Here is a 25541-nt window from a genome sequence, read left to right as displayed (position 1 = left end):
TAGCTTACTATGGAACTTGTGTTTCTCCACGGCTATGTAAAACTTACAAAGGGGTCTCCTAAGAAACTGATTTTCCTTAAGTGAGAATTCAAATTCCCAAGTACTCATCTTGATCACGGGACTAGAGCTATACAGAGCACGGACTCAGACATGTGGAGTCTGGGAACACTGCAGGTAATCAGAGTCTAGTGCTACAGTTTAGGCTGCTGGGCCATTGGCCCCAGGCATGCACACGTGCACATGCGCACACTCTCATGTCTGTCGGGGCTACTTTTACTCATAGAACAAGCGTGTGCTATGTTTCTAGGCACCTTCCCCATGTACAGCACTGAACCAAGTACTGTGGGGGGAATAAAAAAGAGGAGGGAACATCTATCGAGCACCTACTGTGCGCCAAGCACGATGACTGACATTTTCCTGTGAACCTACTGCTTATGATTATGCAGCGAAGAAGGTATTCTTACTCCTGCTTTATAGATGATAAGACAGGCTTGCGGACAATAAGTGACTGGTCTAATGAAGCACAACTGGTAAGTCCGAATGGCTGAGATCTAGATATTGGTCTGACTAACTCCAAAGTCCATGTTCTTTCCACTTTACCACGTTGCTTTCCAAAAGAAGTGTTACCACCTGAAATGAACTTGAAATTCGCTGAGGGATCTGGGGGGCAAGCAAAATCTATGTACAGAATGAGCTTGTCCACAGTAGATGATGTAGTGGTGGTGATGGTGGTGCAGAGGTGCATCCCCTCTTTGCTCAGGGATACACGTTCCTTAACTCCAGGAGGAAAACCAAGAAGACCCAGGACAGAAAGTGGAGCAAAAAAGGCTCTAAGAAGATATATAGATATAGGGACTTCCCTGGTGGTCCAGTGGGTAAGACTGCATGCTCCCAATGCAGGGGGCCCGGGTTTGATCCCTGATAGGGGAACTAGACCCCGCATGCATGCCGCAACAAAGATCCCACGTGCCACAACTAAGACCCGGAGCAGCCAAAATAACAAAATAAATAAATATTAAAAGAAGATAACATGGCTGTAGATTTTTTTTTCCCATTCACTGCTGGGCCAATGGGAAGGTGAATTTGTATAACTTTTCTTTTTAAAAAAAAATTTATTTATTTTATTTTTGGCTGCATTAGGTCTTCCTTGCTGCACATGGGCTTTCTCTGGTTGCACTGTGGGGGGGCTACTCTTCGTTGCAGTGCGCGGCCTTCTCATTGCCGTGGCTTCTCTTTGTTTCGGAGCACAGGCTGTAGGCACACAAGCTTCACTAGTTGTGGCACGCGGGCTCAGTAGTTGTGGCTCGCGGGCTCTAGAGTGCAGGTACAGTAGTTGTGGTGCACGGGCTTAGTTGCTCTGCGGCAGGTGGGATCTTCCCAGACCAGGGCTTGAACCCGTGTCCCCTGCATTGGCAGACGGATTCTTAACCGCTGCGCCACCAGGGAAGCCCCCTGTATAACCTTTCTTAAAGGCAATTTTAAAATATCTATCAAAAAATCTTAGCATTTTACATAGCTTTAGATCTCTGCAATTTCCTTTACGGCAGTTAATCTGAAGTTAATAATTATGAAGGCTCAGAAAACATACCACATACACGAACTTGTCCACTGTCATACTGTTTATAAATGTGAAAAATTGGAAATAGCCAAAAATCCATCAAAAGTGAAATGATCACATGCATTTCAAGGGCAATAGATGATAGTACTTAGGATGAAGGAATCTGGAGTCACCAGTCTTGAGTTCTAATACTGTCTGTGCAACTTGCTAAGTGAGTGACTTGGGCAAGTGACCAAACTCTCTTGAGCCTCAGTTTTCTCAGACATAGAATTGGGATGATGATAATGTGTATAATCTATACAGTTACTGAAAGGCAGCGCAACAAATGCTCATAACATAGTACCTGGCATGTATTAATTCCATGGTAAATGTTAACTATTGTTATGATTTTAACAGTAAATACTCTGTACTATGGGATACTATGTAATCACTAAAAATATCATAGCTCTAGATCAAATGACACAGAAAACTACTAAAACCTGCTAAATGAGAAAAACAGGTTACATAGTAACTAAAGTATAAACTTATTTCATTTAAAAATATATGCATAGAAAGAAAGACTGAAATATGTCTATTAATCGGAATTATGGGTGATTTAAATTTTCTTCTTTTTAAAAATCTGTAATTTTCTGTAACGAAGGTAATTTGTTTTGGTCATAATGAAAAAAAATCTCTTTTACGAAGAAAGAAAGATGTGCTTTGATTATAGGTGGTACATGAAATTGAGGATTTCTTTTTTCTTTTTTTTTTTTTTGCCGTACGCGGGCTTCTCACTGCTGTGGCCTCTCCCATTGCGGAGCACAGGCTCCGGACGCGCAGGCTCAGCGGCCATGGCTCACGGGCCCAGCCGCTCCGCGGCATGTGGTATCTTCCCAGACCGGAGAACGAACCCGTGTCCCCTGCATCGGCAGGCGGACTCTCAACCACTGCGCCACCAGGGAAGCCCGAAATTGAGGATTTCTTAACCATGGAGCTCTGTGGGCCTCCTGAAACAGATCTACATTTTAATGACAGAGGGAAATGAGAACAGATTTGAGGACTGTTCTAGCTATTTTGAAATGTCTTTGGGGGATAGTAAGGCGGCCTCCTAAATTAGTACATGTTCATGATCTTGAAACCTAATAGAAATTACATGCCAGACTGTAAGGAAATTTAATTTGTTTTTTTTTTTTTTTCTTAAAACTACCATTAATGGGCAAAAAGCGAAGTTTGTTTGATTTTGGACAGAGACTTAGATTCTTTAAATCGAGTGATGTGAGTAGCCCTAGGAAAAAGGACAGAGCGAGGAGAGGACCACAGGACCTTTGAAGGAAGCCACAGATTCTTTTTAAAAAATCCTACTTGTTAAAAAAAAAAATCCTACATAAGGCCATAAGCAGACATACTAATTCCTAAGAATTCACAGAATTTACATTTAAAAGACAGAACTCTTCACATTTCCACCAAAGCACTCCAAACAACTTCTTTTTCAAGAATCAGGAGACCTGGTTTTATTTTTGGCTTCACTGTTATGAAGCTATATGGCTTTTTTTATGAAAAAGAAAACCAAGCAACACACCCCCCAGAATGACAATTCATTCGTTTTAGGGAGAAACGTGCAGAGCAGACTGCACTACTGGGGTTGGCTGCTCCACCCGATTTCTCCCCTGTAGGAAAGTCACAGTGTCAGACTGAGAAATGCTCGAGACCAATACCTAACAGGACGCTTGTAAATGCTTGAAGAGCTCATAGTCAAAGTGAGCATGAATGCACACTCGTGTGAACCCAGCAGTACCGGGCACACACTGTCATCATTTCCCCACTTTTAGACAAGTTACTTAAGCTCATTTTTGCCTCAGTTTCCACGTGTGCCAAAAACACTAACTCTTACTCCGTAAGTGCGGTGCGGTGCGGTGCAATCCTGCACAGAGGGGAGACCTGAGCCCTGGCTCTGCCACGTGTTATCTAAGAGATCTGACAAGCGACCTAACTTCCCTGAGTTTTGGTTCCCTTATCTGTGAAAGAGAGAAGGAACTAACACAGGTACCTTACATATTTGTCAGAATTAAAGGAGATAATGCCTTTGGGTGCTGATTCCTGGTAAGCGCGCTCCGTAGATAACAACTTGCTATCGTCTCACAGAGCTCATCTAAGAGAATAATGCAATATAGGAGGGGAAACTAGTCTGAAAGGTAATTTTGACATAACTTACCATCAACACTACTGTAATCTCTAGGTTACAGTTTCAGAGAAACCACTAAACTCTCCTCATATTTCACTTCCTCCATGTGGGCCTGGCCTGTTTAAAAACATTCCTGTGGATTTTCTACCAAACTTTGCCCCTCTGTGTTTTCCTCTCCTTTTCCAGCAGCAGGGCTCTTGCCCACAGCTGGGAAGCTAATAGCTAGATGTGGGCATTTCCTATTTCTGACTTTTCTTCAATCAGCTCCAGGATGCTACTTGTTGAAGAAAGAAGCCCTGCTATTTAAGTACCATCCAGGAGCACCACATCATCCTCATCAGCACCTGGATGCGCCTGGAGGCTTCCGGGAGTCTACAATCCCGCCGTTTCCAATACAGCCCAAGTTTCCTAACCTATGTCTACCAGCTCTACCCAGCTAAATCTGTTCAGGAGAGTTACTACCTATATCTCACTTTGTCACCATTCTTTGGTCACATGGGTGTCTACAAACTTTTGTTCTTCCTGTCTTTTTTACTTTCAAAGTCATTCACGGAGTACTACAGTTAAACAAGAACTGTGCTGTGCTGTGGAGATCAAAAAATGAGTAAGACACAGCCCGTGAGTTGTTCAAAGCTTAACAGGGGTGGGACACAGATATAAAAATAATTGTACAACGAAGTAGAGAGTTAGTATAGGTGCCGTGGTGTCTTGAGGGAGAAAAACACTCTGGATGAGACAAAAAATGGTGACATTGCAAAAGACTCAAAATAGCCAGAACAATCTTGAAAAAGAACAAAACTGGAAGACTCATACTTCCTGATTTTAAAGCTTACTACAAATCTATAATAATCAGAACAGTGTGGTACTGGCATGAGGAAAGACATACAGATCAATGGAACAGAATTGAGAGTCCAGAAATAAACCCATGTCCTTATGGTCAACTGACTTTTGACAAGAGTCTCAAGACCACCCAATGGGTAAAGAATAAATAGTCTTTTCAACAAATGGTACCGGGACCGTTGGACATCTACATGCAAAGGAATGAAACTGAATCCTTACTTCACACCATATACAAAAATTAACTCAAAATGGATTGAAGGCCTAAATGTAAGAGCTAAAACTATAAAATACTTAGAAGAAAATACAGATGTAAATCTTCATAATTTTGGATTAGGTAATGGTATCACAGGTGTAACACCAAAAGCACAAGCACCAAAAGAAAAAATACAAAAATTGGACTTCATCAAAATTTAAAACTTCAGTGCTTCAATGCACATGATAAAGAAAGTAAAAAGACAACACATGGAAAAGGAGAAAATATCTGCAATTCATTTATCTGACACGGAGTCTAGTATCCAGACTATAAAAAGAACTTTCAGGGCTTCCCTGGTGGCGCAGTGGTGGAGAGTCCGCCTGTTAATGCAGGGTACACAGATTTGTGCCCTGGTCCGGGAGGATCCCACATGCCGCGGAGCGGCTGGGCCCATGAGCCATGGCTGCTGAGCCTGCGCGTCCAGAGCCTGTGCTCCGCAACGGGAGAGACCACAAGGGTGAGAGGCCCGCGTACCGCAAAAAAAAAAAAAAAAAAAAAAAGAACTTTCACAACTCAACAATAGAAAGACAATCCAATTTTAAAATGGGCAAAGGAGTTGAACTGACATTTTTTCAAAGAAGATACACAGGTGTCCAATAAGCACATGAGAAGTTGCTCAACGTGTTAGTCATCAGGGAAATGCAAATACAAGTTGAAACCACAATGAGATACCACTTCACACCCACTAGAATGGCTATGATTTTTTTTTAAGTGTTGATGAGTGTAGATATAGAAAAATGAGAACCTTCACTCATTGCTGGTAGGAATGTAAAATGGTGCAGCTGCTGTGGAAAACTGTTTGGCAGTTCCTCAAACGTTACATGTAGAGCTACCAGATGACCCAGCAGTTCTACTCCTAGGTATGTATACAAGAGAATTGAAAACGTATTCACACAGAAACATGTACATGAATATTCATAGCATTATTCATAACAGTTAAAGAGTGGACTCAATCCAAATGTCCACTGACTGATCAGTGAATAAACCAAATGTGGTTTAACCATATACAAGGGAGTATTATTCAGCCATAGAAAGGAGTGAAGTACTGATACATGCTACCCCATAGACAAACATTGAAAACATTAGGCAAAGTGAAGAAATCCAGTCACAAAAGGCCACATACTGTCTGATTCTATTTATGTGAAATGTCCGTAATAGGCAAATCCTTAGAGACAGAAAGTAGATTAGTGACTGTCAGGGAAATGGGGAGTAACTGCTAATGGGTATGGGGTTTCTTTTTCGTGTGATGAAGATGTCCTGGAATTAGACAGTGGTAGTGGTTCCACTGAATTATACATTGTAAAAGGATGAATTTTATGGTATGTGAATTATACCTCAATTTTCTGAAAGGAGGCACACATTTGAACTGGATTTTAAAGGGTGAGCTAATTGGGCAGACAAGGGTGGAAAGAGAATTCTAGGCAGAAAGAACAGAATGAGAAAAGGTGTGGAAGCCACAAAAAAAGTAATGCATTCAGAGAAAGAAAAGTGGCTCGGAGGCTGGAGTACAGTTATACACACAGGAGTGGCAGGACCAACAAGGTAGTGAAGGGACAAAGCATGAAAGCCCAGTATGCTAACCAAGGAGATCGTGGGGTGCCTTCAATGAGAATGAAGTCTCCTCGCAGGAGGATGACATAACTCAGTTTCTTGGCTCAATCCATCTTGCCAAAGAAGCCTCCCTCCCTCAACTCAGAATCATCTAATGACACCACTCCGCTTTGGCGAGCCCAGTGCTCGTTTTCTCACCATTTATAAAATACATTTATTTACAGCATCAATCATTCGAAGTTTTTGCCCCACCAGAATAGAAACTCCTTAAGGGCAGCCCTGTTTCCAGTCTTGACTATGTAGGTGCAAGCACATACAGAGTTCTCTGTGGAAGTCCGAAGATGTGTAAGGAGATTGGCCATTCTGACAAAGTTCTGAGCTTTCCTAACTTTATAAACCTTTGTTCATATTGTCACTCAGTTCAGAATGCCCTCCTAATCACAAATTTGTTCAAATCTTTATCATCCTTGGTGGTCTATTCCAAATGCCACTTCCTTAAGAAGGCTTTCTTTGCTTCCCCACCTGGATGTGAACCCTCCTCTTTTTTCATTTGTTTGTTTTGTTTTGTTTTGGCCACGCTGCACGTGCATGCAAGCACAGCATGTGGGATCTTAGTTCCCCAACCAGGGATCGAACGCTGCAGTGGAAGCTCGGAGTCCCAACCACCGGACCGCCAGGGAAGTCCTGAACCCTCCTCCTTTGAGAAGGGTGTATTTTGTACTTCTGGTACTGATTTCCTCATACCTTAACCCCCCTCATCTCACACATCTCTTACCCCACACTTTCTGGAATCTGAGCACCTTGGAATAAGGTCCACATCTTTCCCAGCCTTGGGACTCCCAGCACTGTGCTGGGTAGAGTCTGAAATGAACTGTTCAACTAGCAGCAAAAATGATGGAATCACAGACAGGAATAAGCATTATCACAAAACAAAAGTTTTTAAAAATCCTAGAAGAAACTACACAGACCAGAAGGCAGGCACAAATAACAGAGGGTATTTGTTTAATCAGTTTGTGACCACTTGGCTTGTTTATATCTGGCCATTTTCATCACATGGATTTCATTTTGCTAGAACTCCAGAAGACTCAGACAAAGAGTAAAGGCCTCCCAGCTGCTGCCTTCCCACATCTGTGGTTTTCCTATGATGTAAACAAAAGATTCTGGAGGTACGGTCTCTGTTAGTGTTTGCTGGTGTGGGGCTGGTGGAGAGGTGGGTGGTGGGGGCAGTTTGAGGGAAATCTACCTAATGAACTGACACTTCGTATAAGCAACACCTGGAGTGTTAAACCCCCAACAACTGTTATTTTACTGAAAAAGAATCCACTCTTCCTTTGGTAAGCGTAAAAATTCTTTCACCAGCGGCATTCCAATCGAAAGTGTGTGGCCGTGCAGGAGAGATGGCAGCCGGAACAGATCGTGTTCAGGACGTAGGCAGCGTCCCCCAGCGGCGAGGGGATAATCAGGACCCACAAAACCAATCTTCAGAGTCACGTTCCTTTCAGAAAATGAGTGAGCCTCTGTTTGCCTGCTTGGAGTATTCTGCTTGTAAACACTCGGATGCTGGAAATACACACCCATATCTGACTGGTGAAAGGAAGGGCCTTTTGAATGGAAACTCTGTGACACCAGCTACTCAGGACTCCCCACTGAGCGTCATAAAACTCCGAAGCTTAAGTTTTGCTCTTAGCCCTATTTTTGTTAAATATTTACAATCTACTACAAAAGCAAATTCACAGCAAATGTGTGTTTACACAACCTTGTGACACGGCCACTCCTCCTGACAAGAGGGAAAGAGGACTAACGTTTATTGGCACCAGGCCAGTCACTCTCCTCGGAAGGCAGATCCTGGCATTTCACATACGGATGAGGTAACTTGGGCCCAGAGAGGTTGTTACTTGCTTAACACGCCCAAAGGAAAAATGAGAAGAGTTAAGTCTGTCTGATTCCGAAGCCAGTGTTCTTTCCACCGTACTCCGCTACTGGTCAGTATGCCCCAGAGAAGTTCTTTCTCTAGAATTTGGAAGAATGCTCCAAGAGTCTACGATTCTAGAATAGGCACTGGCAAACTTTTTCTGTAAAGGGCCAGACTGTTTATATCTTAGGCTTTGCGAGTCATCTGGTCTCATTTGCAACTACTTAATCCTGCCATTGTAGCACAAAAGCAGCCATAGATAATATATAAATGAATGAGCGTGGCTGTGTTCCAATAAAACTTTATGTGGCAGCGGACCAGATTTGGCTCACTGGCTGTAGTCTGCCGACCCCTGCTCTAGAAGGTTCAAAGAGTGGGCAACTTCGTGTCATTTGGCTTAGAAATCAATGAAGAATTGCCTATCTCCAACTTAATTAATCAACAAGTATGAGTCTTCTCTATTCTACGTGGTCCATGAACTTAAGGAATTGATATTCTTTTAGGAAGAAAAGACACAGGAACGTAAAAGCCAAAGAGCAACATGAAGCTGCACGTGATAAGCGCCAAAGGAGGGGCCTGGGGACTGAGGGCTGACTGACGGGCCACCACGATATTAGAAAACCAGGGTCCGCAACCTGATCAAATGATCCTGCACCGGCACGAGAGCGCAGAAAGAGTCGGAAAAACTTCTCAGTGGGCAGGAATGAAAATGAGTCCGAAGTGACTGCCATAAGCACAACAACAGCTATTCTGGTGAGGCCACATGAAGGGTTTTAGGCACGTGTCAGGTGCTGATCAAAGGCAACCTCACGGACGTCCCTGGTGGCGCAGTGGTTAAGAATCCGCCTGCCAATGCAGGGGACAGAGGTTCGAGCCCTGGTCCAGGAAGATCCCACATGCTGCAGAACAACTAAGCCCGTGAGCTACAGCTACTGAGCCTGTGCTCTAGAGCCCGTGAGCCACAACTACTGAGCCCCTGAGGCACGACGACTGAGCCCATGCCACAACTACTGAAGCCCGTGCGCCTAGAGCCCGTGCTCCGTGACAAGAGAAGCCACTGCAATGAGAAGCCCGCGCACTGCAATGAAGAGTAGCCCCCGTTCGCTGCAACTAGAGAAAGCCCGCACGCGGCAACGAAGACCCAACGCAGCCAAAAACAAATAAATAAATAAATAAATACGATTAAAAAAAAAAAAAAGCAACCTCTCCTTCAGGCTTAGGAAACACACCTGCTCCCTGTCTCATTCTCAAAGGACAGGCAATTGACTTCAGGTGCAAGATCAATTGAGTGCTTTAGGAAACTCCTGGAGGGCTCCGTTCTCCTCCCAACTGGTGCTTTAAGCACTGAAGAGCCTGCAGGAGCTACAGGCAGGGCAGGGAGAAACCACCTGGGGTCACTCTTGGACGTTCAGTTACAAGCATTTCCTAAAAGCTTACCTTGCTCATGGCTGTCAGGGCGGGGTCACAGGCAGCATCGAGATCCTGAACCAACAGCTGAATGCTGCTGGAGATGACGCTGCAAATCAAACACACTGCTGTGGGCACAGCTTACAAAAGTGACCTGTGAACGAACGACTGACTGACACAGCCCCTTCCAAATGTTTTAGGCACCTGTGTAAAACTTAGATGCACCATTTCCTCAGAAAAGCTTGGGGTTCGTTTCAGAAAGGAATGCATGACAAGGAGGAGTGTTTTGGCTCCGCCCTCCTTCTTGCTGTGTGTCCTGGTCTCACCCGGATGTGTTCCTACTCAGTCAGGACACCAGATTCCACGGCTCGTCTCCCCAGTTGCTACACCCAGAATTCCTCTTTGCTACCTCCTCCAAAAGGGCCCGTTTGCCCAAAATGTTTAAATCAGATCTTGCGGTGGGGGGGGGGGGATGTTGAGAGAAAATGACCGAAGAAGAGAATTTGGACTTTTCCTCAGTAAGTGGCCGATGTGGAAGCAGAAGCTGGGCTTTTCCAAATCTCATTTAACGACCAGGACAAAATCCTGCCAGGTAGCACCAGGGCGATAACTGTTTCAAGAAGGCTTTACAGGCTGAACTCCCTGGACAGGCACGCTTCCACCCCAAATACACTTGCCCTCCCCCGCCCCCCAGTGGCTAAAATCAGGCTGCTCATCCTTTATACCCTTGAAACACTGGAGGTGGGGCTGGCCCTTTGTAGATTTAGCGGGGCAGATAGGAGGCCCTGGACCTGACCTTCCTGCAGGGATGGCCAAGGGGGGATTTCTTCTCTCTTGTTATTCTAGATAGTGCAACAATAAAGCCTCCATAAGCTAAAAATGATTGTATTTGAGGAGGCAGGATGGGGGGCAGCTGCACCAACTTCTGAGGCTCCTTGGTGGCTGGTGGCGAAAATAATCCTGATCCAACAGAAGGCCCTGGAAACTTCTCAGGTTCTGTAGTAACCTACGCTGACGGCCTGAGACACGCTGCTCCGCGCAGGGGGAAAGGCGGGCCTCGAGCAGGCGCGCGAGTACATACGTGCTGAATGTGTCCATTTCTCCAGTCAGATTGATTCGTTCAGTCAGGCTTACGTCGACCTTCTCCTTGAGTTTCTCTTCCAGCTGTCAGAGAGTAACAGAGAGAACAAAGTGCTTAATGCTTATCGGAAGGAGCAACGTAACAATACTTAACATTTACTGAGTGTGAGGATTCCGGTGTAATTCCAGGCACTTTTCGTGTATGGACTCATTTAATTCTCACTGCCCTGTAAGGAAGATTCTATTATGATCCTCCTTTGATATATGAGAAGATGGAGGCATGCCCTAGCCAGGACAGTGAGTGGTAGGGCCGGGAATCAAACTTCCTCCAGAGCCTGTGCCCTTGGCCCTGCACTGTACTTGGTTCTCATGACACACTGACAATTTAAACAGATCCCCATTTTTAGGATACTCCCTGCCTCGGGAACTGCCGGCTCACCCACCAATATTGGAAGCCTCCAGTGGTGGGTCGCAATAAAATCAGGTAAAGTATTCCCTGAGCGCTGGGCTGGGCCACCCACCGCGTTAAGGTGTTGAGAGATACCAAAATAAACAAAAGAAACACAGTCTCTGCCTGCATCATCCTACAGCCAAGCGGGGAGAAACGCTGGCCACACTCCAGCAGCCTCGAAGAAAAATACAACTGACTGGGAATTGTAAATACCTCAAAACATCCCGGGAATTGCTTCACCTAGCATCCCCAAACCTATTTATTACAGAAACTCTAAGAATAATGAATGTTTTGTCTTAGATTTAAAAGTGACTCCTAGGAATGGGTAAATTAATGTAACCTTTGGGAAGGCAATTTATTTAAAAGGCAAACATTTAAATATACACACTCTTTCGGCCGGTGATTTCGCATCTAGAAAGATATTTCAATGAGTAATGAGAACAAGGTATGGAGATGCGCATGGGTTCTTTGCAGCATTCATGAATTCAACCAATATTTACTGAAAGTCTATTCTGTGCCAGGTTCTGTCATAGCATAAGGGAGTTAGCTGGTGGAAAAAACAGATAAGATCCTCTTCTCATAAAGCTCACATTCTGGTGTCGTTTATATTAGTGAAAAACTGGAAACAATCTACACGTTTATAAGGGATTGAGGAGAAAAATTACGGCGCAGGCTCTCAAGGCTTCAACTCTCTAGCGGCCTTTCCCTGTTAACACTGAAAATAAAATCCAAACTTCTAACTATGATTTGGGTCCTGTCTAGCTTCAGGGTCCGCATCTTGCTTTCCCCCTTGTCTGCCTGGCTTCAGTTATACCGACCTCTTAAGGTTCTGGAAGACATGGGGTCTTTTCCCCCTCAGGGCCTTTACACGTCCAACTTCCTCTCTCCGAAGCACTCTCTGCTCCCCCGTCCTAGCCAGCTCCTTTGTTTTGCCACCCCACCCCCCACTGCCCATCCCTTCCAAGGTCCTCACTTGGCAGTCTCCTTCCCACCCCTCAGGTCTTTGCTTCAATATCACCTCCTCCAGGAGGCCCTCCTTGACTACTCTACCTCAGTAGGCAACTCCCTAACTAGGACTGCAACATGTTTCCTTCCTAGTACTTAGAATAAAATTGAGGTTACATCTTGCCTTACTTATTTATTATCTGGCTCCTTTATTAGTTCTAAGTTCCATGACAGTAAGAAATTTGTCTACTCTGTTCACCTCTGTGAATTAATACCAAATACAATGCCTGGTACATAATCAGTGCTTCATAAAGATCTCTTGAAGGAGGGAATGGCACACCCCATGCAGGTGTTAAGCGTAAAAGTGTTACAATTAATGAACCGATATTGACACATTATTGGCATTGTTTTCTAAGTATTATTTTTCAATTCTTCATTGCTTGGATTCTCAAGTCTCTCTGGTTTCTCCCTCCATTTCTTTTTGCAACCCCCCTCCAACCCCCTGTGATTTTTTCTTAAGGAAACTGGGTTGTTTGCCCTGTAGATTTTCTCATAGTTTGATCTCATTGATTGTATCCACAAGGTACGAATTAGCATGCTCCTCTATCCCTTGTATTTCCTGTAAATTGTAGCTTGATGTAAAAGCTTGATCAGATTCAGATTTTTCTTTTTTTTTTTTTTTTTTTTTTTTTTTTTTTCTTTTTGCGGTATGCGGGCCTCTCACTGCCGTGGCCTCTCCCGTTGCGGAGCACAGGCTCCGGATGCGCAGGCCCAGCGGCCATGGCTCACGGGCCCAGCCGCTCCGCGGCATATGGGATCCTCCCAGACCGGGGCACGAACCCGTATCCCCTGCATCGGCAGGCGGACTCTCAACCACTGCGCCACCAGGGAGGCCCCAGATTTTTCTTTTTTTAACGAAAACTCCTTCATGGGAATTCCCTGGCGGTCCAGTGGTTAGGACTCGGCGCTTTCACTGCCGTGGCCGGGGTTCAACCCATGGTCGGGGAATGAAGATCCCACAAGTCACACAGCACCAACAAAAAAAAAAAAAAAAAAAAAAGAAAGAAAAAGAAAAAGAAAGAAAGAGAGTAAAAAAAAAAAACTCCTTCATGGTAGTGCTGTGTACTTCCATCAGGAGATAACATGATGTTTGGTTGTCTCTCTTTTTGTAATGTCAGCAGCCATTGATGGTCAATGCCCAGATCCATTATTCCATTAAGAGGTATAAAAGAATGATATTTGAATTCAATATCTTTTCTTCTTCATTTATGATCTGAAAATCTGCTATAAAGATATACTTCCCACTGTCAGTGATTTGGTCATCCTGAGGTACAAGTCAGATAGGAAAGGCAGGATAAGAACTTTTCCTTGATTTACCAGTATTCAATTCATACCAGTGGTTTCTGAGTATCTTCCAAAGTGATAAATGAATTTTAAAAATCATATAACCAAATGGATTTAAACATATTTGATGTTTTCAATCGACTGTAGGTAATATTCTCACTGATACTTGTATGTCTCATCTTTGACCAGTAGAGTTCATTCAAGCTGACTCCTGTAATTAGTTTCCTAAGGCTGCCGTAGCAAATTACTACAAACTTGGTGGCTTAAAAGGGAAATGTATTCTCTCACAGAAGTCCAAAGGGAAGGGGTGGCAGGGTTGGAAATGTGGAAAGGAACTTCTAATCCCACATCTAAGGCTGAATGGAAAATTCTTCTGGGTCTTCCTTCTGCTAATGGGAGCTCCAGCAGAGACATCACCCTTTCCTGCTTCCCAGTTCCTGAACGTCAGCATCCAAACAATGGTTATTTGTTTCTTCAGACTGAGAATGCTCCATAAATTTCAGGAGACACATAAAAGCCCAAAGGATTTTCAATGAGCCTGGTAACACTCCTGAGAATGGAATCACTGGTTGTGACTCATCACCCCTAAGGCTGGGGCCTACCACCACTACGATTGTAACTGTTGTAACTGCTTTTAGCACGTGGGAGACAGGGCTACTGACCTATTTTCAAGAGGGCACGTCATGCTCTTTGAGTAGCTTGCACAGCTCTGGGGAGGAGACCAGTCATACTTTCTTGCCCAGTCTCCTTTCAACAAGGTCCTTCTGCAAGGGGGCTGCCTGGGCCGTCCCCTGGCTGGACCTCGAGTTTTCCCCTGTGGGAGACCAGCTGTTCTGCCCAAGGTTGTGTGTGGCCTCGTTGGGGCCCATACTCTTACCCACTGAGCTAAGTGGCCCAGGCGGCTCAGGAAAAGGAGGAGGTGGCGCAAGGGCAGCCCGGGCGGCTCACCTGCTGGGTGGTGGCCAAGCAGTACTCTGCAGTGCTCAGGATGCTGCAGATGAGGGAGAGCTCCTCCAGGGTGAACTTGGCCACTTCTGAGCCCTCCTTTTCCTTGAGGAGGCTGCTGATGGTCAACCCACCGCCGCTGCTTGTGGTTCTGAGGAAAAGGCATAGGGACTCGTCAGGCCAGGACTCCTCACTTACTTCCTGACCCGGAAACTGCAAGTTGTAAGACAAAGAAACGGGGGAAGGAGAGGCTGGACGTGGCCCAAACAAATCCACACACAATGAGGACCTTTCCGAGTGACCTGACCTTGACTGTCATTTGTTTAAATTCTCTGACCATCAGAAATAGGAAGAGATGATCCCAGCACCGAGCCAGTCATCAGTCATATTACCTACAATGACTGCTCTGCTGAGCGGCCTCTCTGCTTAGCTTGGAATTTCCTGATCTGTAGAGCTCATTCAGAGTCATGTGCAGTGCAAAAGCTGGTTCCCCAACGGTTTCTCTCAGTTAAGAAAATTCTGCATGGGCGCTTGTCTTTGTGCTTGTGGAGGGGTTCAGAAGTGAATGTTAAGACATGGTTCCTGGCCAAAGGCCTGACTGCCTCAAGAAACAAAAAAGCTTGTCATCTCTTCCTACTGATTTAATCATGTGATCACAAAAAATAAAAAAGCAGTGTTTAAAATAACTTCCTGCAGTTATAAATAAAATTTCAACTGTGAGAGTCTATTTTTTAAGAAGACAGAATTCAATGATATTTACCTTAAAAATAAGAGAAAATTTTCCTTTAAAGCACACACACACACACACACACACCCCTAAACTTCCCAGTCTTAGGTAATCAAAGATTTGAAAACATCTTAATTTCTAGTACTTATAAGGGTGTGAGGACACTGGCTGTCTCTTCCACTACGGGTTAGGAGCATTAAATTGTACAACTTTTTTGGAGGTATATTTCAGGAGCTTAAAAAAATGTTCAGACTCTTTGACCCAGTAGTTCTACTTCTGTTCAAGGATGCTCTTCTGAATGTTATTTAAAATACCAAAATAGTGAACCCAACATAAATGGTCAATTAAGAGAATGATCAATAAGAAATCTCAGAAGTTAGCTGAGGGTCTTCTGTATGTGGGAACATCATAGCATCATTAAAAGTGTCTTGATGGGGCCTCCCTGGTGGCGCAGTGGTTGAGAGTCCGCCTGCCGATGCAGGGGATACGGGTTCGTGCCCCGGTCTGGGAGGATCCCATATGCCGCGGAGCGGCTGGGCCCGTGAGCCATGGCCGCTGGGCCTGCGCGTCCGGAGCCTGTGCTCCGCAACGGGAGAGGCCACAACAGTGAGAGGCCCGCATACCGCAAAAAGAAAAAAAAAAAAAAAAAAAAAAAAAAAAAAAAAAAAAAGTGTCTTGATGGGGCTTCCCTGGTGGCGCAGTGGTTAAGAACCCGCCTGCCAATGCAGGAGACACAGGTTCGAGCCCTGATCCGGGAAGACCCCACGTGCCGCAGAGCAACTAAGCCCGTGTGCCACAACTACTGAGCCTGTGCTCTAGAGCCGGTAAGCCACAACTACTGAAGCCCATGTGCCTAGAGCCCGTGCTTCACAACAAGAGAAGCCACCGCAATGAGAAGCCCACACATCACAATGAAGAGCAGCCCCCGCTCGCGGCAACTAGAGAAAAGCCCACACACAGCAACAAAGACCCAATGCAGCCATACATACACACATACATAAATTTGGACAAAAAAAGTGTCTTGATGAATATTTTTACTGTGCTGACTGTTCTCTGCTCTTCTCTTCCCTTTTCACCGCTTGGGAGACTGACCTCTGCAGACTTATCACCCAGGCTCCCCAGCCCTCTGGCCTCCTGTTGGTTTCAGCCAACAGCAGAGGCTGTAGGAAGTCAGAGAGGTTGAGGAGAAGTCGGAGCAACAACTAGCCTTCCTGCTCCCTCTGCTTCAGTGTGGTTCTGGCAGTGACCGTGGCCCCTATGACTACAGTTTCTGTTAGGCAGCCCTTTGTCCACAGCCCTAGCTGTCACGTGAGTTTTAAAGTAGTAACAATTACCCACTAGAGTTTGGATGCTTCAGAATCCTCCCTTGGTTCCTTTCACCTGCCCCCATTTCTGTGAACAGTGGCTTTAGTAATAATATCCCAGTTGAGTACCATTTATTTCCTGCTGTGACACTGACTAATACACATGGCAAAATGCTCACAGCATGACAAAGCAGGGTATAAAACTATAAGCACTATAGTCCAGTCCTGTTAGACAAATAAACAGAAGCATTCAGTCACACACATTACATATATAAAGAACAGAAAAATGTATACATATATAAAGAAAGAACAGAAAAATGTATACATATATAAAGAAAGAACAGAAAAATGTATACTGAAAAGTTAAACCTGTTTTCACTGGGTGGTGATATTTATCTTCATCTTTGTGCTTTTCTGTGTTTTACAAACTACAACAAACTTGCAGTATTTTGAAAATCAGGATATAAGTTATCAAAAATTTAAAAATAATGTCTATCATATTCAAAGAAATTCTCATTTGTAAAACACGTCTGTTACTTCAAGTCTCTCGTAGAGCGAAGGGATTTTATTTTTCTTTCCTCCCAATTACGTAAAACTCCTATATATGACACATTTTAGTGACAGTGACAGAAACTAAATTCCAAACTGTTGAGTTTAGCTATGGGGGTGATTTATAATTACTGGATTCGAAGCATTGCTTCAGATCATATTCTATTACAATAGAAATTGCTATATAACCAAAATATCTCTAAAGCTCTAGTCGAACAATCCATTCATTTCAAGTAATAAGCTATATAACAATATTTTAATGCCCCAGAATAACAGAGTGAAGTCACTGTAATTCGGAGCTGTGCTATGCAACCACGTTTCCCCAAATCCTACCACATCTTTAAACATTAGACTCAACCCAGGAGGGCAAGATACACACACCATAAGAGAGACTTTGGCCTGAATGGAACTGCCCTTGCTGTTCAAAAGTCATTGCTACCACCACCCCACTTCTTTTGCCAAGTACCTATCACTGAATCCATGTAAACTAAGCACATCTATAATGGGACTGACTCCCCTGAGTCCACCGTGGCAGGATCTGACCTATGCTAGTGGCCAGCGTGGCAGTACTGATTTCCTCTAGCGGTCCTGATCAGCTGTGGAATCCCATTTGAGAGGAAACAGTTTCAGACCCTTGGGAACTCCCTAAGGGTGTTTTCCTCCCTGATACTCTTGGCAGTTTAGTGAACAGCTTCAGGGTGGATTTCCTTAAAGATTTCCATACTTAGGTATATTCAGAATCTCACTTCTCCGGTCAGACCAGGAAGAACAGGACTCACTTGGGCAGGTTGCCAGAGAGGATTTTCCAGGCATACTCTCGGAGGTACTTCTGGAAAATGGTGGTCAGGGCGATCATTGGCTCCCCGGTACTGAGCTGTGAGCACTGCACCATGCACTTCTTGTAGTAGACAAAGAGGTCGGCGCAGCTGGGGAGCACGGCGCCCCCCTCGTCCGTGTTGGGCTTAGGTGGCCCCTGGGCTTTGAAATCGGCCACAAACCGATCTATCAGCTCCCCAAGGTTTCTGGGAGGAAGAAGACATGAAACGTTATTTTATTTCAAGAAAGAGAAAACAAACGTGCTTGACTGCCACGAGGCGCTCACTCCTCATGCTTTTTACATTTAAAATTGGACCCGTTTCAGTAAGTCGGACAGAGAAAGACAAATATTAGATGATATCACTTATATGTGGAATCTAGAAAACAATACAAATGAATCTACTTACAGAACAGAAACAGACTCGCAAAAATAGAAAACAAATGTATGGTTACCAAAGGGGTAAAAGGGGGGGGATAAATTAGGAGTATGGGATTAACAGATACACACTACCATATATGAAACAGATAAGCAACAAGGATTTACTGTGTAACATGGGGAACAATAGTCAATATCTTGTAATAACCTATAATGGAAAATAATCTGAAAAAAATAACTGAATCGCTTTGCTATATACCGGAAACTAACACAATACTGTAAATCAACTGTACCTCAATAAAAAATAATTAAAACATTTTTAAAAACTGGATCCATTTTTATCAGTATCATCATTAACTACCACCACCACTCCTACGATAACAGCAGTGATAAAATTTGGCATTTGTGTGCTGTTTTATACTTTTCAAGGCACTTCATGATCACATTTGACCCCAAACCCCTGGGAGAAAGATAAGGTGTTATTGGATCCTCTAAGAGATGGAAAAAATAAGGCCCAGAAAGTGTGCCACATGATTTAGTGGCAGAGCTGAGCCTAGAATCTACCGCTGAAGTGTGTGCACTGGTCCTACCACCATATCAGTACCAGCTCCCCTGTCCACAAATGAAAACCCTCAATGATGACAGCGCTCATCTTCTGAACACTTACGATGTACCAGGCACCATGCCAGCTTTTTGTAAGAGTCTTTATAAGTGAACTTCACTTAATCGTCACAACAACCTTATGACGTAGGGACTAAAGCTATCCTCCTTTTCAAAAAGCAAGGTGCAGAAAATTAAAGGACTTGTCCAAAGTCATACAGCCAGAGCGTGGAGGAGCCAGGATTAAAAACCAAGCAGCCTGGCTCTAAACCTCATGCTTTTACCCACTCTACCCTACTACTCCTCAAACACAAAAAGGTTATGATGTCGGCAAATATTTAGATATCATTAACCTAAAGGTACCCAGCAGACAGACAACTAAACAAAGAGAAACTGTAAAGAAACAGTCGAATGCTTTCTTTCTCCCTTAATGCAGTTTCTTCTTAACAACTTCCAAAATCAAAGGTGTAAGAAATCTTGGGAGGAGAGAAAATACTGAGCAGCTCCAGGCTTGCCCCAGGTCACAGTGGTGAAGATGGTTGCAACTTTCTCCCATTTCCCGTTCAAACATCACTGAATTTGCCTCAGTTACACTGAGTCATCACTGTTCACATCCAGCAGGGCTATATTAATTGGTCCCTGCACAGTTGTGCTCTATGAAAAATGGGGGAGAGGAGGGTGTTCCCACCCCTCTTAACATTTTGCATCTTTTTAGTTGCTGTCTAAGGCTACAGGAATCCAGCTGTGGTTTTTTTTCCCGTATTTATATAACAGTCAAGAAGAAAAAAAACAAGAACCACATGCAGTATTAATGAGTAGGAACAGGAGAAAATTGACATTTTACTCAAGAGCTTTTGTTATTGAAAGTTTATTACATCCAGATATAGCCACTGTGCCCTCAAAGAACTTCAGGCCTAGGACGGTCCATTGTGATGGTGGTGACGGTTAGCAAGCAGAGAAGGAGCAAGTTAGTTGACCTCGGAAAGCTCCTGCGTGACCACCCTCCTTCCTCACACCCTCCTCTTGGCTCACCTTTCCATTTACTTTCCCACGTCTCCTCCACAGCGACCCCACGCTCCAGCCAGACTCCCCTCAGCTGCCCTCTGTTCCATCTCTATCCCCGACTCTGTGCATCTGCCTGGATGCGTCCCCTGGTGGCTCTCCCGTCACCACCTGTCCACTCACCCTCCCAGCTCAGCTCAGGGGGCACCTAGATAACTCCTACTACTCACGTCCATCCTCTACCTCAGTTGCAACTTCTGTCATCTGTAACACACTGACGACTATTTTTTTTTTTAACACTTCATTATACAGTGTGAGGATGTCAACTCTTCAGGAAACATGCTGACCTTCTCCCATCCTGGGCCCGTGGTAGGCCATGCTCATCAGGAATGGCTGTGTCTTTCTCACTGATCTCCCCGGTAATTTCAGAAGCCTTCCTGAAACAGCACTGTAGCCAGTCACTTCTTATGAGCTGAAGTTGGCAGAGAAGGTGAAAGCTGCTCGCTTTATAGTGGTAGAATCTTCTTCTCTGCGCCACGTATGTTATCGTGAGATTCTCGAGGGCAGGGATAATGTCTATGTTACTTCTTCTCTCCCGAGGCCCAGCCCTCAAGCTTCTGTGGGCAGCTAAGCTCCCAGTTACATTGGTGCCCAATATGTACTTGGCGGATCAACCTCCACGTTTTGTTCCCAAGGGATGGGAGTGGAAGGGTTGGGGCTGGTGCCCTGGAGGAGAGCACGGAACAGCAGGGGAGGGGTCCTCTGGAGTCTTCCTATGAGAGCCTCTAACCTCCAAATCCACGGTGCCAACCAAAACAGGGGCGAGAGCTCCGATGCATTTTTTGCCTGAACCACTCCTCTAATGCCGCTGGAAGCTGAAGCCAGGATACCTCCTCACCTACCTCCTATTTCGGGGCCAAGCTGATGAGTAAGACTGTAAATTAATTGTGATCGTAGACAGAGACAAAATTTCCTCTTAAAAAAAATACCACTAAAGATCTTCCATATTTTGCAGAATGTCTCTTGGGTTACTGTTGACATGGTTCTCTGGTGTGAACGAGAAATAGACCAGAGTGACCCACCCCTCCCCACTTCCATCTTGCGCTCTTCGTCAGCCTGCTTCTATGCCACACGAGACACTAGACAATGAGTAATCAAATAGCTCCACAGAAGAGAAGAGGACAAGTCACCCGGATGGGAATGGGTGAAGTTCACGAGCTTGCAAAGAGGACGCAATCCAATCAAATATGGATGGAGCGCTTCGTACGCACAAGGCGCTGTGGGCAGCAAGTATAAGATATAAATGAGCCCAACAACAAAAAAAGCAAAGGTTACCATTTCTTCCAGGCACCGAACACTACCCTGAGTTTCGGCAGGATCTTATAGGAAGGACGACTGGAGAAAGGAACACGGGGCGTGCGGACCTGTTGAATGGAATCACAGGGGTGCGCCTTTCATACCCTAAAGCAATTACACTCAAGTAAGAGTTTAAAAAGGGTCAAGTCCTGATGACAGTGCTGTGGGGGGTCAAGACACAGCATCTGTCCATTACAGGCTGTGACCTATTGGGGGAGATAGGACCTTCATGTTTATGATCTTTAGATCTCAAGATGGCAACAAAATGCTAGTTTTGCAGTACAGACAATATGACCAATTTGTTTTAGACAAAGGAAATAACAGAGGAAACTAGAGAGAAAATTCCACAGCAGATTCAGGCAAGAGAACAAAGGCTTGGAGTCAGAAGTAAGTACAGAATATGGTGTGAGGGGGAGAGGACGGGAAGAAGGAGAGGAGTTGGCTGAGGCAGAAGACACAGACTGAGAAAAGCCTCACCTGCAGTTAGGTTCATACACACCTCTGGATTCCCACAGCAGACTGCTCATACCTTTACCCCTCCATGCTGTGCTCCAAAAACTTTTTTTGGTCTCTCTCTCACACTAGGCTATATGCCTATAAACTAGGCACTGCACTGGCTACATTATAAATACAATCTCACTTAATCCTCACAACAGCCCTGAGCAGAAGGCATTAGTATGCCTGTTTTATAAATGAAGAAACTGAGGCTGAGAAAAATAAGATAACTTGCCCTAGTTCACAGAATTTATCAGAGCTGGAATTCGAACTGGGGCCTCTCTGACTCCAAAGCCAAGCTCTATCCACTATCCGATGCTTTGATTTCAAAACTCGCAAGTGCTATACAGATACATGGTATTATGATTATTGCTGTGATTCACTTTCTCTGCAGCTTAAGGAAACGTGTCATGGATGCAGGTGGTGTCTTTTATCCTCTTCCCTGTAGCTTGAGCTTTTAACCCAAGAACTGTATAAGCATTTTGGGGGCGCCATGTGAAATACTGCTGGGAGTTCCACTGATACATAAAACGACCTAGGAATAAAGACTACTGCAGAGCGGTGGCACCAGAGGGGAAGATTAAAACACGGTGAGAAGGAAAACCACACTGCACACCAAGCTTAGGTATGGATGACCGAGGCCGTTTCTTCTGGTGGGTCTGCAGCTGACATTCACAGAAACAGTATCCTAACTGGAAAGTACAGGAGTGATGGCTCTGGGGGAGGAAGATGGTAAAAGTGGGCAAGGAGGTGAGTACGGGCAAAGCGGCTCAAGACCCCCAGGAAGTTAGAGAACTTGTTCATCCAAGGATGCGCTGACTAATATGCACCCCTACCCCTTCCCTTTGGTTGGGGCAGAGGAATTGGCTCTGGTGTGGCCAGCAGGGAGCCAAGCTCTGGCTTGAGCACACCTGGGAGATGGGTTCCACATGGGTAAATGGAGCAGGTAAATACATGGAGGATTCTGGGAACCAAGCTTCTCACTGCTGTAGAAGGTAGTTACAGACGTGGGACGGGGACGCTCCAATAAACCCTGAGGTTAGGTTAGAATTGGAGTTACTGGCATAGACTCACAGGTTTTAAAATATAAATAGGTAGAAAAGTAGACAGATATGTAGATATACACATACATATATTTCTTGGTTCTCTCAGCTCAGAGGACCTAGAAGCATGACACCCCAGCAGCAATGAACATATATAATGCGCAGACTTAGTTTCTAAATATCATTTCCCACCAAAGGAACAAGGGATCCTGGAAAAATGGATGACTCCAGGGCTGGGTTAGAAAAGTACAAGATGAGCCTGGTATATTTTGTTGGGCCAGAAAGAAAGTACTCAGAAAACGCTAGGGGCAGGCAAAAGAATGGAAAACTAGCTGGAAGGGGCCGAAACCAGGACAATTTGAGCATTAAAACAAATAATGATGGATCCTGGAAGAGAAAAAGGACATGAGTGGAAAAACTGGTAAAATCCAAATAAGACCTGGAGTTCAGTGAATAGTACTGTACCAATGTTTACTAGATGATTTTGATAATAACTGTACTGCAGTTATGTAAGATGTGAACACTAAGGGAGCTTGGGAGAGGGAATATGGGAAATCTGCACTATTTTTGAAGTTTTTCTGTAGGTCTAAATTTATTTGAACATAAAGTTAAAAAAAAAAGATAGTAATGACTATAACCCATTGAATAAAATAGGAATCCAAATTCCTATATCCACAAATAGGAATTTGTCCACGCTGATACAAATAAATGGGGAACAGAGAAGGCTGTTTCTTAAAACAGAATAAATGTAGAAGAAATGATGGAATTAGAAAAATAATTATTTGGCAACTATCTTAGTAATAAATGATTCAGGCAAGTATCATTAACAGATGGTAAAATAAGTAAGTGAAAGATGAGAAAAAGGCTATTTATGTGGTTTCAAGGTTAATCAACACTTATTAATTACTTATTAATTAATACAGAAACCTGGCCAATACCATCTAAACCAAGTAGTAAAATTGACCAGCACAAGCTGTGGGACACATTGATACCATGTGTCTCCTGACAAGAGTTACTGAGAAGAACATGGCACCACTTCTGTATGAATCATAAATCATGAGCCAGCATCAGTCAGAACCAGACTGAGGAACATTCCACAAAGTAACTGGCCTACACGTTGTCAAAAATTTCCAAGTCATGGGACTTCCCTGGTGGCGCAGTGGTTAAGAGTCTACCTGCCAATGCAGGACACACGGGTTCGAGCCCTGGTCTGGGAAAATCCCACATGCTGTGGAGCAACTAAGCCCGTGAGCCGCAACTACTGAGCCTGCGTGTCTAGAGCCCGTGCTCCGCCAAGGAGAAGCCCACGCACGGCAATGAAGAGTAGCCCCAGCTTGCTGCAACCAGAGAAAGCCTGCGCGTGGCAACGAAGACCCAACGCAGCCAAAAATAAAATAAAATAATTAATTAATTAAAAAAAATTTCCAAGTCATGAAAGATAAAGAAAGAATAGATTATTCTTCTGGATTGAACCAAAGAGACATGACAAAGAAATGTAACCTGTGATCCCGGAATGGATTTGAGATCTATAAAAAACAGGATTGGGGCAAATGGGGAAAGGGAATGGGGTCTATGGATTTAATGGGAGTGCTGCATCAATGTTACCTTCCTGATTTTGATGGTTCGTACCATGATTACATAGACTGTGGCCTTATTTACAGGAAACACACACTGAAATATTAAGGAGTAATGGGGCATCTTGCCTGCAATTTGAGAATTTGAATCTCTCAGGAAAAACAACATGTATGTGCATATACCCGTATGTGTGTGTCTGTCAGTGTGTGTGTCAGAGGCGCGAGAGACAGCTGTTAACTGAGGAACCTGGGTGAAGGATACACAGGAGCTCTATGTACGATTCTTAGAACTCTTCTGAAAGTTTGAAATTAATTCAAAACAAACAACAAGCAACATTAGTTTATAGAGAGACTCTAGGCTTCACCCAGCTAGAAGGGGTGGCGGGCTCTATTTCAACGAAAGCTATGACAGGGAACTCAGGAGAATGGGCAGAAATGGAGTCCCTAATAATTTCTTGGACTGAGAATGTCACTGAATGGAGTGAAGAAAGTGCCTATGGAGAGAAATCTCTCCTGCAAGTCAGCCAAAGAAAACGCCTACATGCCCAAGAGTAGAAGAGACACTACTAACTTCCTCCTTGGACATAGACAAAAACTGAGAAAGCTGCTCAAAGCACCAGGAGGACAGCTCAGCCCAGCCAGCTAAGAGGTGGCTGAGGGACATCCCCACTCCTCCTCCCTGAGCACTGGCGCCGCAGTCCTCCTACCAAGGCTGGGCTTTGGGCTGGGGCAGGTGCTGCCAGGACTCTCCCCGGGCAGGTGGGAGGCTGGGGAGACGGAAGAGTGGACGTCACGCCAGGCCCACAGAGAGCTGGCAGCAGGCCACCCAGCCACCTGAGAGTCCGGAACAAGATCACCGGAAGGGCAGGGCAGGCACAGTTCCCGAGTGCTGTTTACTTGTGCCGAGCGACAACGTGTCATGTCATTTATTCCTCACCGCTAATCCTGTGAGGGGGGCATTATTCCCTGGACCGTAGAGAGCCCAAAATAAACTCGGAGAGGTTAGGGCCACGCTCACGGCCCCAGGCTGGTGAGTGCAGAGCACGGACTCAAGTCCAGGTCTGTCTGGCACCCAGGCCCATGCTCTTTCCGCTACCCTGGGTTGGGTCTCGGTCATCGGGGAACTTGTGAATGGTCTCAGATTTTCCTCCCTTGCAGATTTCTGAGTCGGAACTACAAGAGTAGTAATTTGTCCTCAATCAGTCCCCACCTGAGTTCCTTCCCCAGTCTTAGGATTCTCTGACTTAAGGGA

General features: G+C 44.7%; 1 protein-coding gene across 2 annotated transcripts in view; it reads right to left on the bottom strand.

The window, feature by feature from the left end:
* The window catches only part of VPS53 (VPS53 subunit of GARP complex), a 127174-nt gene that overhangs the window by 27452 nt on the left and 74181 nt on the right, over positions 1-25541 (bottom strand). For both annotated transcript variants that reach the window (XM_081218221.1, XM_081218222.1), the window contains 4 exons: positions 17807-18049; positions 14451-14598; positions 10764-10846; positions 9713-9791 (listed from right to left, as the gene is read on the bottom strand). In XM_081218221.1, the coding sequence (XP_081074347.1) occupies positions 9713-9791; positions 10764-10846; positions 14451-14598; positions 17807-18049 (553 nt within the window). The remainder of the gene's footprint in view (positions 1-9712; positions 9792-10763; positions 10847-14450; positions 14599-17806; positions 18050-25541) is intronic.

The sequence above is a fragment of the Mesoplodon bidens genome, assembly GCF_964165515.1.
Source record: "Mesoplodon bidens genome assembly, chromosome: 19".
NCBI lineage: Eukaryota > Metazoa > Chordata > Mammalia > Artiodactyla > Ziphiidae > Mesoplodon > Mesoplodon bidens.
This window is presented reverse-complemented; position numbering and strand designations above follow the sequence as displayed.